Consider the following 20,806-nt stretch of genomic DNA (forward strand, 5'->3'; position numbering starts at 1 on the left):
AAAAGCAACAATATCGGATTGAGAAAAATAGTGTCACATCATGTCTGTAAAGGGCATCTTGCAAATTCAGTCTGGGCTGTTTTTCATTTTGTCTCAATGAAGTTAAGGGCCATCAAACTGAAATAATTAAGATGTAATAATTGTTGAAAGTCAGCATGGGTAGCTACAGTAGCTATCGTAATACAGCCAACACTATTGTTTGTTGGACATGGTTTTATATACTTCCCTCCTCTCTTAATCGGTCTCCAACACCACCTAAATTACACGACTGTAAGCCTATTAGCACTGCCCTATTTACAGTAATTCTGTCCTCTTTTTACCTTCATTTATTTTCTGACATACTCAAAAGTTTTCATCCAGTCAGTATCTCCCACATTGCTGTTTCTAATTAAAGTAACATTACTTTGTGCATTGTTAAATAAAACAACTAATGGATGAAAACAGACATGTCAGAATATTACAACATTCTTGATCTTGTCAGAAATCCATTAAAGTTGACCTAGTATCATGAGCCAATTTTTTTTTTTTTTCCCCTTTGAAAAGTGGATTGTTGGATTTTAAAGCTGAATAAAATGTGTCATTGAAGTGAAAATCATTGTAACCCAAGTACAGGGTAATGTAGCATACTGAAGTGCCGTTTTTGTCTATTTTATCAATTTTGAAGAAAATTGGTCTTCCTCCCAAAGATCGTCTCAAATTGCAGTCGCAGAATAGTTTAATATATTAAATGTGAACACGAATAGATCTGCAAATATTGGATCCATCGAAAAAAACAGGTCAAAGTAGTGCAATGTTCTTGTTGAATCTATCAAAAACCCATTAAAGGTTGCCTAGGTTTCAGGCAGAATTGATTTTCATAATCTCTGCCAAAAGCCGCATTCATGGATAAGAAAGCTGAATAAAGATAGTGACAATGGTTATATGTACTTATGTGACAATGGTTATATGTACTTATACATACATGTGCAAGATGCTTTATTTTCTTACAACGGTACAATCAGATCGAAAACACTGCACGTTGCTTTTGCATAACCTTATTTTAGTGTCTCATCATTAGAATGTTATGATAGTGCAGTGCTCCCTAAGAAACTCAATACAAAAATTTACCCCTGCATATTAACTACATTAGTTAAGCTAAGGATTTATAGTAGTTAATCTACTTGCAGCTCAGTTAGTATACAATATAGGCTAGGGTGGGTACATCTGCTATGAAACAGTGTGCTACTTTAAGCTTCTAGAATTGATTACAGTGTAAATGTTTAATTTTGAATATAACAGTCTTGCTTATTATTTTTTAGCATCTCTTTTGACGTTCATGTATATATTTACTCTATCCATGTTTTACCCGTCTTCTTTCAAAGAGTGTATGAATCACACTCAGATCAGCCTAGTTTGCAAATAGAATATAGTAGCGTTATTTCAAACATACTTGATGGAGAGAAATAACAGTTACTCTATCCCTAACCTGTCTCATCCCTACAAAAGCACTCCAATCTACATAGCTTTACAACAATTGGTAACATTTTGTACTATACCCCTATGAGTTAATTTCCTTTTCCTTCTAAAGTCTGCCATTCCGATTGCTTACAATTTATGATTCTTGCTGAGGTTTCTGTACATCTCCTGGAACCCTGCAAATAACTTCAGGTTTGTGAAGTTTTTCTCAAAGGACAGAATTAAGTCCCTGAGATTTTTCTCCTATCACTTATCCATTTTATCCCTGCATCGTATCTGACCCAAACTTTCAGAATGGTAAATTGGGAAGGAAGAGAAGTGGGGGTCAGAGGAGGGGCAACACATTTTTAACCATTATTTCCATGATATTCCATAGCTTTGACAGCAAACCTTTGTCACAAATGTTGTCGTAATGACTCAAGTTGAACAAATAGAGGCATTTTTCTTTCAATGAAATTGGATCAAGTAAGTGTGTCTGCTTACTTCACTGGCTTAGTCCCTTTTGAGAGATGAATTGTAATAGGAATATGAAATTAAAAACATTTTTAAATTTCACCAGAAAATGCTGCTCTGGTATATACTTTAATAACACATGTTTGGTTGCATTAGTGTCTTTAATAATTCATAACCTATTTTGGGTTCTCTCCAAGTAATACATTTATAGATCCTCCGATGCTAATGTTGTGCTTTTTGAACAGCCTGCGTGTGAATTCATAGTCTAGTTTGTCGATTGTATTCATGCTCGTTGCCACTCCACAGGTTAAACAGTGATAATTGTACTGGTAGTGATGGCTAAAGTAATTTAACAAAATGAAAGTCATCTTAGACTGTATGTCATGTGCAAAGTCTGAATATGACAGGCCTGATGTTTGTTGTAGTCGCAAAGTCCCTGGTTTGAAGTGCCAACAATACCAAACTGCGATGTCAGATCTATATACAGTAGGTCTCTGTCATATAAACATTGATTAAAGTGAGCAGATCAAATCGATTTTGTTGGCTTCCTTATAAATATCCTTTGGGAATGTTTTTACAGTATATATATAGTGCTCATGGAAATAATAACATAATAACCAGTATATGTCTGTACGTATGTCCCTTGTCATGCTTCAATGCGATTAAATTCTGTTTTTGTCCAAAAATCCTTGGATCATTTCAAGTTTGTTTTAATACCCCAGTCAGTTTTTTCGTCGTTCATTTAACGCATATATTTGGTCAAAAGTGTCGGAGAATGAGTGTATTCCTTGTGAAAGTACTGTACAGTAGACGTTAAGAGAGTTTGGGTGACCTAAAGGGTTTGACCCTTTACTGTAGCACTCTTGGAATCATGGTACTAATATTTCAAATTAATGTCAAACCGGTCGTCTTCAGTATGGTTCAGATTGTAAAGTTTGACTGAGCAAGAACCATTTAGTTCCAGATCTAGATCTTCTCTTCAACGTATGCAATACAATCTACCTTAACGTATTGAATTCTGAGTGACATCACTGCGCCTCCTGTTGACCCCTGTTGACCCAATTCCAGGTCAACAGTCACTTCTACCTCCTCATTCTACCATTCCAAAGACCAACAACAACTAGTTTTGTCCTTATTTTCATCCGTCGTGAATCTAAGATCTGTTAGTTCCGTGGTGTGGATTTCGTTTAAACACTAGATTGAGTAGCGAACCTTGTGAGATACAATTCGCAGTGTTATGGATCCGACGTAATTTTGCGCACACAGTCTAAGGCTATTTAACATGACGTAGGCTAAGTGAGACTTTCACGTCATAAACATGTACGACCGAGTAAAAAACTTCACCGTTTTCAAATCTTATTTTTCCAAACGCAGGATACCAGTCAACTTCTAGATTTTGCATGTTGTATTGTAATATTTTTTTTTTTTTTTTTAGCAATATTATTGAAATAGTTTGGACTTTTCTTTTAAAAAAGAATTCCTTATCTATATTTTCCATCAAGATCTCAAGCCTTTACGTATCGTGTCCGTTTGGACATTACATGTATTCTCATATTTCTTAAGTTCTTTTTCTATTGTCTGTATCTGTTGTGTGACCAGGTTAGCTCCTCCAGTATCTTTGGAGACTACCTGGTTAATATCACATACACATATATGTCAAACTGATGGTCCTCATTCCTATTGTTGTGAATATTGACTGAGGGAGCATCTGTTTACCTGCAGACCATAAAAATATTCATCTTGCATCTGACATCTCTCAGCAGCTCTTACCTTGATGTCAAGCATCTTAGGTCAACATCAGCCTTCCTGCCCATCGCTGCTTGTCACAGCAAACCGTTCTGCCTCAGGGGAACTGATACAGATATATATCTTTTTCAAGAAACCCAAGAAAACTTTTATGAATTGAGCAAATTATTCCTACAGAGAGAGTTGATTCAATCCCAGCATGAAACTGATCCTAATTGAGGCTGAAATTATTGACATTGGAGGGTATGGGGTATTGAAGGACAGACTCATCCTGAACTGCTGCTGATACTGTATGTGTGCAATGCCAGAAACCCTCTCATATATTGTGGTTTAAAAACTAAATTCTGGATTTTTGTAAAACTCTAACAAGATTGAGTAGGACTTTGCATAATCAATTCAGGGAGCTATAGGCAATCAATCTTTTGCTTAGTCAATGTAAAGGATACTGTGTGCGTTAATAGAGAGAGTGCCAGAGAGACTGCAGGTACCGTTTAATGTTAAAGTCTAGTATAAAGGCTTGAAGATGATCAACCTTGAAAATGCTATTCATGGGCTTGATATCTGATCAGAGTTGGGCAAAAGATATATGCACTTACGTCTTCTCATTTTCCATGCGACGACAGAAAATTAGGTCAAAGATAAAAACATGTACAGTTTGTTTCAGTATGCACACAAACCGATCTATAGCATGAACATATCAACTGACTTCAATGCTCCTTTCTTACCTCTCTCCCACCCCCCACACTATGTAAACATTTTTGGAAATTCATAAAATGAAAGAAAATGTGTTGATGAAATCAGTTTCATGTGCCTATACAAACAGTAACAGTTGTATTGTATTTACCTTGTTTCCTCACTTACCTGTTTCCTCATAACATTTGCACTCTTGCTCTACCCTGGATAGAGAGAGTGACGTGGCAACCCTTTGACACTGATCTCTTTCGGTGACTGATCGCCACCAGTCAACTCTACTGTACTGTTTGTTTGTAATTTAGTTATACTGTAATGTTAACTATTAATTGTATAAAATATCAGCAGGGTTTGATCATACAGTATAGGGACAACAGTTTGTATACTGAACATAAATCCATTTTCAGAATTTCAAATAGAACGAAAAAGATTATGGGTTTAAATTAATGATCCATTTTAGTTATTAATTTAGTCAATGATCGAATGGTCTTGGATAAACATGAGGCTGATCGATATTCAGATTGAAACCCGACCAACCCATCAAGGATGATTGATCTTTGCCGTCTAAAATTGTCAGATTTACTTCGCTCCTCTCTTGCCTGTCTCCCACAATTGCACTTTCCTATCTACATAACTACACATTTGGAAACCTTTTAGCACTGCGCCCTCGCTCCCTGGGCCACGCCCACTAATTCCTCCTTCTGTTTCTACCACCAGGAAGTTACTACACGTCATTATGATAAACATGAATTTCCATAAAGAAATTATTTCAACTCATTATCATGGAAGTGTATGATGAAATTAACTTGCACAGGATTCCAAAGGTGTTTGAATGAGGAGGAGGGGGGGGGGGGGTAGGGGGAGGCATTTTCCTTATCTTCCCATCGATTTAGTTGGGACATGAACGTTAATGGAAGGTGCTCTAGGCTTGGTGGAATTCCTACCGGACAGATGAAAAACTCCCCTGACTGAACATTTTACCTGACTGGTGATGGATGTGGGGGGGGGGGGTGCACACAGCTCTTTTGGCTCCCTCTCCATTGTGTTGTATGCCATTTTACTAAGAACAACATGCCAAACTCAGCTAGATTGACACTATTTTAGAGTGAAAATAGGGTTTAGAACATGCATAGACGTTGATCACAGCTGCCGATGTATAATCTCAAATTTATGAATTTATTACACTCCTCACTCACCTGTCTCCTCTTGAAAAATGCACACTCGCTCTACAGAGTCTAGAGCACCTGTAACATTTTAAGCTCAGTATACTCTCCCAGCGACCAACTCATTCCAGTCTACCGCCCTCCTTCTCATTCTACCACCAACAGTGTGTGAGAGCACACACAATCAGTAGTAGAAAAGAGAAGAAATATTATCTCTGAGAAAGTCCTATCCGGATCCTTTTGAAGGCTCTAAGTATATGCATCATCATATGTGACATGTACCATTGAAATAGAGACTAACATTACCATCTGTAGGCATGATATATGAGACAAAATGTGTAACTCCATCTGTTCCCCAGGGATAGGATAATGTTACCTTACTTTTTCTGCTTGATTAAACCTACACATGAACAGACTTGCTGAAGATATTGGCTTATTGGAGGAGAGATTTTATCAACTTCAGCTGATACAGTAGCTAATAGCTATATAGAGACGCTGGCATAGAAACAGCAGGGTATGATACTTCCGCGGCCAGACTTGCTAGGAGAGAATATTTATATGCTTGATTAGCTAGCAGCATTGTCCTATATTAAAATGGTCATATCATCTGTAATGGTCACACCTAGACAGGCCAGACTTGCTAGGAGAGAATATTTATATGCTAGATTAGCTAGCAGCTTTGTCCTATATTAAAATGGTCATATCATCTGTAATGGTCACACATAGACAGGCCAAACTTACTAGGAGATAATATTTATATGCTAGATTAACTAGCAGCTTTGTCCTATATAATAATGGTCATATCATCTGTAATGGTCACATCTAGACAGGCCAGACTTGCTGGGAGAGAATATTTATATGCTAGATTAGCTAGCATCTTTTTTGCTATATTATAATGGTCATATCATCTGTAATGGTCATTTCCAGTGATTATCGGTTAGATTTTTTAGGGTAAAAACAGTTTTTCTCGTGCCCGTTGTGTCTGTCTGAGTCGGTTGCTTTGATAATGATGTTATTCCTGTCAGTTGGTTTGGTAGTCTTCTAGTCCCTGTCACAGCTGGATTGAGGCAGATAATTATGATACCTTAAATCATAGTTGTAATTTTAGTCAAAATAAAACATAATAAATATTACATTCCATGAATGATAACGTTTTGGTCTACCCATCATAGCTTCTTGTTTAAGATATGCCTAGTCTTTAATTACTGTTTGCACTGTAAGCAAAACAAACATACGTCCCGTGAATGATGAATAATGTCGGGTCTAGCTGCCATATTATTTACCTTTGAACAGCTGGTTTTTTCACGTTATTAAAACTTGCATGTTAAGTCCGGATCGAATATCACCTAGATTAACCTCCAAGTAGTTCTGTAAGGAAATATAGTCTATAGACACTGTACATAGATATATATGAATTATTAACTCTGTATCAATCCAGACAGGTGCATTGCGGTTAGTTGGTCATGTAAGACCGAAGATATAATAACTGTACCAGTCATTAGTGACAGTAACGCTTTCACACAGACGCAAAAAAATGCAGGTGCGCCTTTGTAGATTTGGAAAGAAGATGTAATGAGGTATCGACCTGGGAGTACAGGTCAGTGGTAGCACGATGTGAAAACCAAACTCACCCCTATATCTCTGTAGGTTGAATGCTAGGTTCCAGTGTATCGTTCATTCGTTAATATGCAAAAGTTTGAAGTTATAAACACCTATTAGGTGTAGGGTAAATGATATGCTAGCTATGTTACGCTCATAAATTTTATACTAGGCTAGCTAGGCCACAGTGCAGCAGTTACCAGCTGTACCACTTCTGTGTATTTTGTTCAAAGAAGCAGAGGGTATTGAGCACTTAGAAATCTTAATATAACCTTAATATATAACAAAATCAACTGTATCAATATATATACATGATCTTGTATTTCCTTGGAGCTAAATGTATCGTGACAGACATGGTAAATAGCTACAATGGACTTGTGCAATGGACAGTCTTTATGTCTTCAGCTACCTGACAATTGTTCATTCTCTGTAAACTTGTCCATGATTAACATAAAATATTTCATCTTCAAAATGAAACCTTCCCCTCTTCTCTACATCGGGGAGCATATGCCTCGATGAACACTCTTTAATAATCAATACTGTTCAGTGTTCCCAAAAGCAATTATAACTGAAGAAAGTCTCAAAAAACATGGACCAGTTTGTTCTCAAAATGATTTCCCTAGGTAGCCTGCCAGCTGTGAATTGTAATACAACGATATAAAGGATGATAAATTTAGTGATTCATTTGATCAATTATTACTGAAAGTTAACAGGGAATGTGAAAACAGGAATTACAGGTAAAAGGACGAATGAAAGACCATAAATTTCATACTTAATATTTTTATCACTCTATGCATATAAATCAAGCTCTTTCCCTAAAATGTGACATTTTTATTTTTCTGAAACGTTACCTTCATTTGAATTTTAAATTGGCCATGAATTTATTTTATTTACACTTTGAGAGACATCCAATGAACAGGTTCAGATCTCATCTTTAACAGTGAGCACTGTGCAAGTCGTTTTTGTACACGGTTGCCATGGGGGGGAGCAAAGCATGCATAGCAACACCATGCACACTTTCCTGGAGCATGACACTTAGTGGGAACCTATTTGGCCTATTAATGGGTTTATGCAAATTGAAAACCTAAATTATACACTTGCAAGCATGCAGGGAAAAAGGCCTTCTATTCTCTGATCGTACGTAGCAGCTCTTCTCAGACAACGTATTCCTTAAGTAGCATTCATCCTCGTGTGATGAATAGGGTTCTGTAATATATTTAAGTGCATTACACACACACATTGTAACACACATGAACTGAGCCACTATATATATATCTTCTAGTCTTCCTTCATCTATGATTGAGACTTCAGATAAAAAGAGTGGATTCATGTGGAAAATCTAGAGAAACATGGTGTGCTTGGGTTAAAGTCTAGATATATACAGTATTAAGCAAATTACTGATTTGATGTGAGAAGTCATTTATCCTTATTGTCAAGATATAGCATGGCCTGTCTTGTCAATGAAGAGATGTGATTGGTCTTTACCCATACAGTATATAGTCTACAGGAGTGACAGTTTCTAAGGATGTGAATGAGAAGGTGGAGGAAGGGTTGTGTGGGAAGGGGGGGGGGGGAGAATTTGGATGTTCAAAGTTTGGGATAGCAGTTTTAAAGACTGATTTAAAATACTGTGGTGCATCTGTGTACAATACCTGCTATATACATCTTTGCATTTGAATATAAAGTTGGCCCTTTTGCATAGTATTTTGTGATGAGATACTGGATAAATTATTCCCTGGGAGGGGTATAAAATGAGAGGAGAGGTAAGAGGCCAAAGAGAGATGGTGTCCAATGTAAAATATTGTCTTTATTACCTTCTCTGCTCTCTCATCAGCTGTTTTCCTTTTGCAAACATGTCATCTTTACCTCAAAGCAGTCAAGTTTTGGAGTGACCGTTTGATAATATGGTAGTTTGCTAATAAATTGATTAAACGATGCTTCGTGTGAGTTTGCTTCTGAATATCATACAGCAGAACAGGAGTTTTTTTATTTATTTATTTTATTATTGTCATCTTTTATGAGGATAGTCCTGCTCAGTGCAGAAGCACTGCTTTCCAGAGGAGCCCTCAAGTTTACAGAACCCCTGTTTGATTCATCTCTCATGCAGTTGTAATTGTTGTTGTAAGGCATTGTGAGGTCTCCCTGGTTTATTTTTTCAAACACCTAAATCTGTCATTCCATAATCCCATTCTGTTATCGTCATGGTCTAGTTAAATTTACTCCCTAAAATCAATTCAAAATTGATGTCACATTACGCTGGTCACATCACTCCACGGTAGCTCTCTCTATCTCTATCTCTCGTCTTTCTGATGAGGCCGTCACTGCCAGTTGGCGGAAAAAGAGGGTTAGCAATTGTCATCTTTGTGAGAGATCAGTTGTCAGCATTTTTATTATAAACGTACATGGTATGAATGTGTACATCGTGTGAAAAACATGACAATAGTCTCACGACCACATATGTGAAATAAATTTGTTTTTGGTCACGAATAGGATTTCATTTTGTGTCACTCACTACTCACATTACTCACATTACTCACATTACTGGTGTCGTCAATGGGATTCATTTTTAGGCTTTTCAATTTCACAGCGTTACCCATTTTTTTAAAGTAAGTGCATCAAAATACAAGTATTTTATAGTTCAAGTTTTCGATCACTATGTTTAACATATATACTCAGTATTTTTCATAGTTAATTGACTCGGTTGACAATAAAAGTCTATAATAATAATAATAATAATGTAGATTTATATAGTGCCACTCCAGGAAAGGAGTAATTGCCCATGGCGCTTCACAAAGTGGAAAGCATCAACACTGAAATGCACTACAGAAAAAAATGAGTCTTCAGTAAAAAACTCTTAAAAGTGGTTATGTTAGAACAATTTTGAAGATGGTCTGGTAACTGATTCCAAAGACTTGAGGCAGAGTAAGTAAATCTTCTGAATCCGTAAGTTTTAAGGTTTTTAAGGTTTAGGTACACAGAGGTATGATTTGCTTTTCCAACGTAAAGTGTGCGTACAGGGAGGTAAGATGAAAGAAGGTTAGCGAGATACACAGGCTGTTGTAAATCATGAGCACGAAATGAAAGTAGGGGTATTTTGAACTTTACTCGAAAATCAATAGGATTGAAGCCGGTGAAGATCCTTTAGAAGTGGGGTGGTATGACATCTTGTCTATAACCTGTACTGTAGATGTACGTAGGTCTCCAGACTGGTCGATTCAGAAAAGGAAGGCAGGCGGCCATTGACCCAGAAGTGAATCGCCGGCAGCGCGAAGGTAGATTGGATAGTATATATATTGATTGAAGACAGGTCAGTGTCACAGTGTGTAAAGTAATACCCAAACCATTCAAGGAACTTTGGAGTATAACTGCTTCAGTTTGCATGTATTTGTGTTACTTACAACCACAAGTAAAGGGCTGATATTTGATGTTGACTTTTATTCACCAGCTAGTGCCCTAGTAGCATACTTAAGCTATTAACAGAGCAAAAGATATCCTAAAAACATAATCTGTAACTTTTAGATGTTGTCAGCCTTCTTGTAAGTATTGGTCTCAAATATGCTAGAAAAGTCAAATAATGGTCACCCATGCTTCAATTTCAACAACCATTTTGCTACCACCCTTGGAGTATTTTCCCAACCTGAAACATGATTTAATTATATCTTATTTGAAACTCTGCAGTGTATGGAAGTCCTCAGTGAAACATGATATAATTGTCTAATTTTGAACCATGTAGTGTGTGGAAGTAATTTGAAGATGCAGAACCAATCGGCAAAGTATATTTTATGGACAAACTTCTAGCAGTTTTTAGCATATAGCACAATTTGGGGACCAATACTGGCAATCGTCAATCCATGAGGCATGCCCTTTTTAGGGTTTGCAAACAGAAAACAAAACTCATAAATTATGACTTATTCGACATAGATTTTGTCTGTACCTGTATTTCGTGGTTAATGACCAATTCATTACTATAGAAACAACAACTTGGTTGGGATCACATAGTTGTTTTGTATTCTAAATTGGGTATTCAATTATTCAATTATTCATGTTTGTGTGCTTTATCAGAAGGACGTCCTACATCTTAATTACAATTAATACACAGCTATATTTGTGAAATTCTGAAAACAATTCTTGGCACTTTTCCAAAAATAGCTGTCGACAGTTAGAAATAGGCTGTTCGTCCAAGAACCAACTCTCTCCCGAGACACAGTCGATAACTTTTGACATTGATAGCGTTATGCTATTCTGCCCAGTGTTATAATTAATTGTTGATCAAAAGATAAAGCATGTTGTTCAGAGGCAGGAGTAAAATATAAAATATTCTCACCATGCCATGTATAGTGCATTGGCTTATTAACGTCATGGCTGTGGTTATCAAAATATAAACATATCATGGAAGAAAAAAAGATCAACAAACCTTTCGATTAGGTCAAGGTGAAGATCATGATAGGGGGGAAATCTGTCGCTTTTAGGAAGAATTTGTCAAACATATCTCATTCAGTAATGTTGAATGTGTTAGTCATTGAATACATTGTTAAACTTGAATTGTAGTCAAAGTGTTTTTTGTAGTAGTACTTTAATACTTAGGGCAACAATAACAAGACTGGAGTTGTATTTCTCATATATGCTGAAGCTATCCTCACAGGCAAGCAGTTTATACTCATGTACCACTGCAAATAGGATATGTTATTTAGGAGGGTTCAACTTCTTTGTTAGAACCAGTAATGAAAACAACAAACAGGCAACCCTTGCAGAGTTGCAGAGCTTGTCCCAAATTTGGTAATAATGTGACCTTTGACCACTGAGGCTGAGCTCTCATCACTCATACAGGTACAATGTAATAAATGCACAATCATACACCCCCACCAAGGCTGAAGGGCATGAGCCTAAAATACGGTTTAGAATGTATTCAACATTCTCTTTGAACCATTGATCTCCGTTGACCTGAGTATGCACGTTTTATGTTAGTTAACTTAATACTGTAGCTCTCTACAGAAAGAAATTGATGCTGTGTTAACCTAAAGTTTGTCCAAATGGGTGGAAGGCACCCAATGAAATGTGGAAATATTGAGCATGCACCATCATCGCCGGACAAGATTATCTTCGCTCATCGCTTACCTGTCTCCCCACAACCTTAGCACCCCCGTTCTACCGTGCCTAGAATGTCCTGGTTTGATAGATGCATACATGTTTTTGAATGATTGCACAGCAGACCAGATATCTTAAATAACATCTTGCATACCGCATCATCCAACCATCACACAAAGCAATCTACAAAATTATCTCTCAAATGCATGTATGTAGAGCTCCTAAACTTTGTCTAGGACTGGAAATTCAGGCTACTTACTGGCTGAATTTTGCCAGTGGAGTTTCCCCTGTTTCCCAATATAAGAAACAGAGGCACTTGTAATATATTCCAGCCAGTTCAAATCAATGTTGTCTTTGCAGGAATTCAAGGAAAATGCTAGTTGGAATTTTATCTTAGCCAGTAGAAATTTTTGCACTGGCATTTTGAAGCAAGTGGATAAAGTTTGTGAAGTTTCTAGCATGAGGAATAAGAACCATCACAAAAGTGCATTTCATAAAACAAAGCATTTTATAATAATTAAACATCAGAAATACATCTCATAAACAATCTTAAAATACATATTTACTCTGCTCCTCACTTACCTGTCTCCCCACAACCAAAGCACTCTAGCTCTACCAGTTCACTCAGGCACAGAAGAATGAGAGTGTTAAGGTGATGGTGAGACAGGTAAGTGGAGATCGAATTAATATCTAAAACAGGAAATTGGCATCTCACAAAGTCCATCTTTAATAATTCAATAGCTCAAAAATGCATCTCAAATAGCCATTGAATTGCTTTTCATAAACCATGGCAGAATACGTCTCATGAACCATCTTACAAAGACATCTACCATGTCATAAATTATCGCATTTTAAGTCTTAGAAACACACTTCTCAAATTCATCTCAAGAATGCATTTCAAGTATATATACCAACTCTAAAACCATCCAAAACCAATCGCCAAAATGCATCTCACAGGCCATCTCTATAACCCATCTCTTTAACCACCTTCAAGAAAACCCATCTCAAATATAGACCTCATATAAACCAGCTCTAAAACCATCTTCAAAAATTCATTGAAAAGTGCAGATCCCATATTCATCAAAAATATATTTCAAGCAAAACCCATCGAACTAATAAATCATCATAAAATCCCTATTCAAAAAAGCATTTAGTAAAATGCATAAGACATCATCGCAAACTTAATAAACTTAGCCATGAAAAAAACATCTCGAAAATGCATCCCATAGTCCATGTGCCTCCATTCAAAGCATCTTCAAAAATTCATTGCAGAAATTTTTCAAGAATCCTAAAAAAAAAACCCATCAATAGATGTATGTAGATTCACATAACATAGTATGTTGAATGTATCTAGGCTGAATGTTATTTTAATACATACCTACTGTATATATATATATATATATATATATATAGTAGGTATGTATTAAAATAACATTATATATATATATATATATTTATACAATACATGAATAGTAATTATCAACTACAGTTATATTGATGAGTCAAAGGCTTGGCATGACAGGTCTGTGTAAAGTATAATTGGGCTTGAGATCATTAACTTTAGTGCATACTGTAGTGTACAATATTTCGCTACGCATATTGCTTCTGTCTGTTTCTGTTTTCTCTGGTTTGGGTGGAGTTTTTTGTTTTTGGTTACATGCATTTTTTCATTATGGATGGATTGAGTTTCATCCTGCATTGTAGACTAACTGTCACACAGCCTGCAATAATGTGACCCAGATCTCAGGAACTCGTGCAGCCAGGCTGAAAAACAAGTTCAGTAGCGAGACTATTTTTTTCTCTCTCTCCACCTCTCTCTCTCTCTCTCGCTTCATTTTAAGTTTTGTTAGTCTGCTGTGCACATTAATTGTCCTTTCAGTCTCGTGGCTTTCCGTCCCCGGGTAATGTAATGAAATAAATGCCAACGTATGTTTTATCAGGAGGGTGTGACAAGCATTTTATGTACAGTGTATCTCATTGCGAGTATCAATCTCTTTGGGAACACATCCAGTTGATATTTATATCTTTTAACTTATTTCTCATCTTGTTCAATTTTGAGACCTTTGAAAATGATTATGATGCAGACGATCATAGGAGTTTTTATACAGTATTACAGACCGTAGCGCGATCTCTCTCAAATGCGAATTTGATTAACATATACAGAACATGAGTCGAGTCGAGTTCCGCCTGTGGGCACATGACTTCCTGTACTCCTTGCCTTTTTGGAAATTTCTGCAGCGATGTTTTATTTGCCTCACCACTACTTGCCCAATCTTTTCATACATTTGACATGTTTTAGCATATATACAGTATGTTTAAGCATATATGATTAACATTTGAGATGCTTACATGAGTTCTATATGAACTTCTATACTTTACTCCTCCTTTACATATTTGTTCCACTTATGTTATTACTTTAGCTCTAGTAAGTTCTCGAAGCCTGTTCATGCAAGGTTGACATGATAACTGGACAGTTATCATAGATGCATTGGAAGATACAGTGTGTAGCAACACTACTGCACCTTGGCTATACTTGTGTACATGTTATTGCATTGACTTAATACTGTCATCGATTTATCAAAACTCAGGATTACATTCATATTTTGATTGTTTACAGCTCTATCAAAGAGATGATGGGACATGCAAATTATAAAACAGATGGATTTGAAAAGAACAGTTTGTAGTTCATTTATCAATAAACACAGATAAACCACAGAGTAAAAAAAAAAAATTTGGGGGGGTAGGGGGATGGAGTAATATTCAACAAAATTACCAAATGACACATGTTATGGCTCTGCTTGAGAAGGGAGAAGACAAACTGTACCCCTCCCTCTTCTTCAATCCCCCTCCCCCTTATGTCAACCCCCAGCCTCTGAAACCTAGTTTTTGTACAGTAATGAATTGATTGGTTGGATTTGAAGGTATTGCATTTATACTGTGTGGGATACCTACCTGCAAGTGTGTGTTATATGAAGGATGTATGGTTAAACAGAGTAGTGTACCTGGCTATGCTCTGTATATCTTGGCTTTCTATCGATCTGCTGCACAGGCCAAGGTAAGAACTTTTGAGCTAAAGACCAAGTTAACTTTGATGACCTCAACATCTAATGAACTACGAAGAACGAACTGTGTTGCGCAGACATCTGGAACTTTGATGCAGGTCATCAGTATTTACCCTAGAATATGCTAGAAAGTGTGATAATGGTCACCCATGTTGGAATTTCAACAACTATTATGCTGCCAATCCACACACAAAGATATTTATTTTTCTAGATTCTCTTACAATTTCCAATGTCTGAGAATAATTGAGTAGATGAAAGCCACTATACTGGGAAAGTACTTATGAAAAAACTTCTAGCAGTTTTTAGTGTTCTATAATTTTGGAATCTGTGTATGACACGGAATTTTAGCTTTGCATTACTCTGATGATGACTCAAGTATTAAACATTCACTCATCAGACAACCAGCCCTCAATCAAAACTCCGAGATCTTTCTGGTTACACCCCCCCCCCCTCCATCCGATTGGGTGTTCCTCATTAACAAGGTAAATTGACAATGTCATTCAACTAGACAAACTTAAATATGTGTCACGCAGAGTGAACTTTAATGACTGATTGTTTCCTTTCCAACTTACTTGCACTTTCTTTTAATGGATCCAGATACAATGTTCATTGACTACAGCAACGAGATCCACCCTCCGCCAAAAAAAAAGGTTCGCAAAATTGCTTTCTGGTCGGTCCTGGCATTTTGCCAGAAGCCAGAAAACATATGTACATCTTTTGGAGCTTGCTTGCGAAGATCATTTTTAACAGACTTTTGTTAATGTAAAGTCTGTAAGTATAAGCTAGCTTCCATGCATTCCGACGAGCATTGATTCTGAGTAATGGCGGTCTGGTAGATCTAGGTCAGTCCTCACAAAAGATCCTCGGCCATGAGCTTTAAAGATTTGTGGATGGATGCTTTCAGGTACCACATATTTCATTAGAAAGATATGAGCATGGTGCCAGCAGGTTGTGAGTAATTTTGAGGCAGCATTCAACAAGTTGATGTTGTTGATGGTGATGGTATATGCTGACATCGTTGATATGTTTTAAAGAGAGTTTTCATCCGCTTCTGTTTTTAATTTTCCCCGTTCAGAACCAACCGATATCCATTCACATTCAGAGTGCATTACGGAGAGCTGCCATTGGCCTGACGCCAAAGAAACCCACCAAACAGTCACACCAATCAGTCAAATCCAAAACCGAATCGAACCGGACGGGCGCCCGAGAAAAGGCTCGGGCGAGTCACAGAGCTAGCAGCAAGAATCGCAGACTGAAGGTAACTGACAGTTCCAGGGGTCTCAAATTACACGAACTGGACAAGGATTCCAAGACTTACCAACCTACGGCCCGAAAACCCGCAGTGTCCAATGGGAGCGGCGTCGGCGTACGTAGACCGGGGTCGGCCGAGAAGGAAGCAGAGAGAATATTCGCTTTGCTCGACATCGTCCAAGACGAAGCTGAGAATAAATCGAAGATAACTACAAAATCAAAGGTACATTTGTGATTTACAAGGCGACGACTATTATTTCTGAGAAAAGTTATCAATAGTTATCAAGAATGATTCAGTTTTGTTAGTCTAGGGCTGGTTCATCTTCATAAATATTTCACATTTGCTTGCTGCAAAAAGGAAAATACAACCTTTTGGAAAGTAAGACATCGTTTCTTTCCTTGAGATTCTAACATGTTAGCTACCCTTTGGGAAATTGACTGTGGTGTCTAAACATGAAAGAGACAGAACAAAGGGAAATGTACTGTATTGTTTCAGTTCCATCCATCTCTCTTTACCCATCATGCACCTTTTATAAACTAATGTTTTTTCCCGGTCATTGTTTTTTGCACCAATTTTTTGCTTCCATCCCAGTTGATTTTTTCTTCTCCTCATCAATGCTAACCTTTTATGCTTTGAAAATCTGGGGAAAAAATAAAAAACCGTTTCAGCAAAACCCTTGTATTTACTCAAATTGTTTCTACTATTGAGGCATGAAATTTATCCAAAACCACAGAACTCAAAAATATAAAGCTCATTTCAGTCTGTTTATTTTCACTTGAGATTAGATTTATCTACTTTCTAGAAGCAAATATCGATGAGGCTGTTGACAGACGATACAAATCAATCCGTTCATGAAATTAAACATTGCTTTTGTTTGTATTCTCTTTTTCTATTCCAGACGACAGTTTCCAAATCTACAAAATCTGGTTCTGAAGATATAACTTGTAATTCTGTGACAATGACGAGAGAGAAGGTGGTATTTGGCGAGGATGTCGTTCAAGAATCGGAATACGTTTACGACCTGTACTACACAGACTGCCTGGAGTTTGATTTTGGTGAACACAGTGTTGGGATGAAGTCGGACGGGGATGATTTGGTGTACGAGTACTTTGCGGATGAACCGCCTCACGCAAACGATGATGAAGATGATGAGAATGACGAAAGTAATTGGAGAAACGATTACCCAGATGATGATGATGAACATAGTAAGTGTGATGAAGATATTAAACAAAAGATTAAGGTAAGAGGTTGGTGTAGAAGGTGTGTTGAGTAGGTATGAGAATGGCAATATTATAGCTGGGTATTCAAAAAATGTCATGACAGGTCTGGGACAAATTTTGTGGTTACATTTGAGTAGCAGTTTAAGGTGTCTTTTTTTTCGCTGTCACAAATACTCTGTTTAAAAGTAAGATTCTGACATATACAAAACTGCTATACATTCTGTGTATGTGTGCCAAGCTTGCATACAACTGTCCTACGATCATTGATTCCTAGATCTGAGTGAAAAATTGGAAAAGTTAATACCATAAGGCATATTCGACAAATATGTTTGCTTATTTTTTATTGCTGAACACTGATAGTAATTGATACATTATCCCATTGCCCCCACCCCCCTCCCCACATCCCCTTTCCCCTGTAAACTATTGCAATCTGTATGATTGAAATACTGTTGAATCTATTTGATTCATCTGTTGTAGCCTAGGATTCACAAAACATCTGATCAATACCAAAAAGTGAAGACTGTAACTTTATTTTTCGTGGCCTTGATATTAGAGGTATTTATGATAACCCTCAATCTTATCATCACTTAAGTACAGAGCAGTTTATCATACTGTCTGTGTTTCTGTTCCTCTCAAGGGCACAGCCTAAAGCCCCTCTGTTTACTATCGGCTGTTTATGAACGTTCCATTTCCTCTATAGATCAGCCAGGCAGCTTGAAGCAGCTTTTTCTTTACTCTTGTCGGCAGTTTTCCCAAACATATTTGAGTATTACTCAATGTAAGAACCTAACTCGATCAAGCTAAGAGAATCTCCGATAGTTTTTCATTTCTCAACCAAATGAAGATTCAAGAGTAGGTTTAATTAAAGAATTTGATTCAGTCCTGAACATTTTGTTGTCGGGACACTCTGAGACAATCATAGTAGGATATTAAGCACAGATTAAAACAACTTTGTGGAGGTTTTAATATGTTGAACTTATATTGCACTATTTGAAATGAAAGTTTAATAGCTTTAAAAACTAATGAAGTCCATAAATAGTTTTTAGTATAAAATGGGATAAAAATAAACATAATAAAAAAATTTGTCAAACCAATGACTGCAGAAAGACGTTTGTACATGGTTGGTAATTTATCAAATCTACACTGTAATTACTCAAAATAAGTTTGAAATTGTTCATATTAAAACATGCGTCAAGAATTTTTTTTCACAAAGCAAACATTTTTGAGCAAGTAGTTAATGGATTTGATTTTTTTTTTGGCAGCATTTTTGTCACTCACACACATTTCACATTAGTATTAAAGAATATGTAAATAATCCATAAATTAAAAATTTGGCAAAAATTTTCAAATTTTCACTTCATTATATGGAGTGAATTTGACAAATCAATCTAACATGAGTTGGATTGATCAGTACAAAGTAGTGTTTAGTATGAGAGAGCAGTGTGCTTAAATATCAAAATCAACACAAAAAAAGACTGTTTAAGAGAGTTTGCTTGCTGCAGTTTGGAGCAAAGAATTCTGTTACCGGAACCCCTCAACATAGGACATGAACAATTTTCATCCTTCTTCAGATGAGTGGATAAAATATGGTAGCCCATCTCAGAAGTTGAATCACTCGTTAACTGGAATGGGCAGTAAGGTTTAATTACCAGTGCTGTGATTGGTTTAACACTTCATAGCATTACCATGGAAATATCACACTAGTTAATTTTGTAGTGAGCTGTTTGGGAAACGGAATATGATTTTGTAAATTTTTAAGTTAAACCCGTATAATCCCTTCAAACTGAGATATAAAAAGTGACACAGAAGAATCAGCGTGGTGTTAAGAAGAAATTTGAGACACCTTCCTTTTAACTGACCTCTGATCAGTTTGATTCGAAAGAGAAGATACGAAGTTAGAATTAGTAATTCTTATATATCGTGAAAAGTGACTTGATGAAAAACAATCTTATAAAAACTCTTAATAAACTTGCCCTGAGAGTGTTTATATTTTATGACGTTTCAAAGATGGACTCGTAAAGTCTTCAAACGGATAATCTTAAATGTGACATTTTATGAGTGTGAGAGCAGTGTGGATTAAATTACTATTGTAACATTTGGAACTTAATGAGGGTGAAAAAAGTAGGCTACCGTAGGCTAAAGAAATAAACAGGTTGAAGTAGATATAACAGTTGCTATTTGAAGAAGAAAAAACACCTGAGAACAGATCACACAGAAGCAAGTATAAGATTAACTTTATTGTAGTGTTTGAACACCTGGAAGAGAGGTTGAGAGAATAGATATGGAGTATTTAACAACAGTAAAAGTATGGTTTGCTATCAGCACATTTACAATTCATTATAATGATGTTACACGTGTGTGGCTGTCTATGTGTTGCGGGGGGGGGCAAGGGGTGGGGGGCTGTGGGATGTGTTCAGTATCATTTTGTGTAAAAACTATCACTAAATGGGCAACCTCATCATTTTGGTCATTCCGTTGCTCATCAGCAAGAAAGAAACCAAGCAAAGGTGGATGGTGTTAGACAACTGTCAAGAATCGAGAACAAGTTTTTATCAGCTTTACATCAGATCTCTATAAATGATCAGACTTTCAGAAAAGTTTCACATAATATTGTAAAGAAATGAAGAAAAATTTATGGTCATAAATCTCGGAGAAATTGTTAAAGAGAGAGAAGACTCGTGCACAAAGAAACGTCTGATGCGAGTAATCCGATCTAGTCTCAAATGAGGTGTAACAGATATGTTAGACACCACCATCGATCCCAGAAAATACACACACAGCTTGCTACCATCGGTAATTAGACACTAGTGTACAGTCAATACATGAAGCTACGGTCAATACCCACAACACAGTGTACATAGCAGTGATGGACATCTCAGGTCTAGATAAAAGATAACAATGTATCACATTTCTTTACTGTCTGCATTTTGTAATGACAAGAAACAAACATCACTTGTAAGCAACAGAAAGTTAACTTTTTTTCAGAGGGCGGCACCTATAAAAATACAATGAATGGTGCAATCTGTTAGAGTATGATGTAGAACCTTATATGTTCACAGTGGTTTTTGAGAACCATGATTG

General features: G+C 36.7%; 1 protein-coding gene across 1 annotated transcript in view; it reads left to right on the top strand.

The window, feature by feature from the left end:
• LOC139960799 (probable RNA polymerase II nuclear localization protein SLC7A6OS) overlaps positions 1 to 20,806 on the top strand; it is a 44,528-nt gene that overhangs the window by 16,844 nt on the left and 6,878 nt on the right. The window contains exons 2-3 of the mRNA XM_071959366.1: positions 16,329 to 16,727; positions 17,404 to 17,710. Coding sequence (XP_071815467.1) covers positions 16,329 to 16,727; positions 17,404 to 17,710 — 706 coding nt within the window. The remainder of the gene's footprint in view (positions 1 to 16,328; positions 16,728 to 17,403; positions 17,711 to 20,806) is intronic.

Source organism: Apostichopus japonicus, chromosome 3, assembly GCF_037975245.1.
Source record: "Apostichopus japonicus isolate 1M-3 chromosome 3, ASM3797524v1, whole genome shotgun sequence".
Taxonomy (NCBI): domain Eukaryota; kingdom Metazoa; phylum Echinodermata; class Holothuroidea; order Aspidochirotida; family Stichopodidae; genus Apostichopus; species Apostichopus japonicus.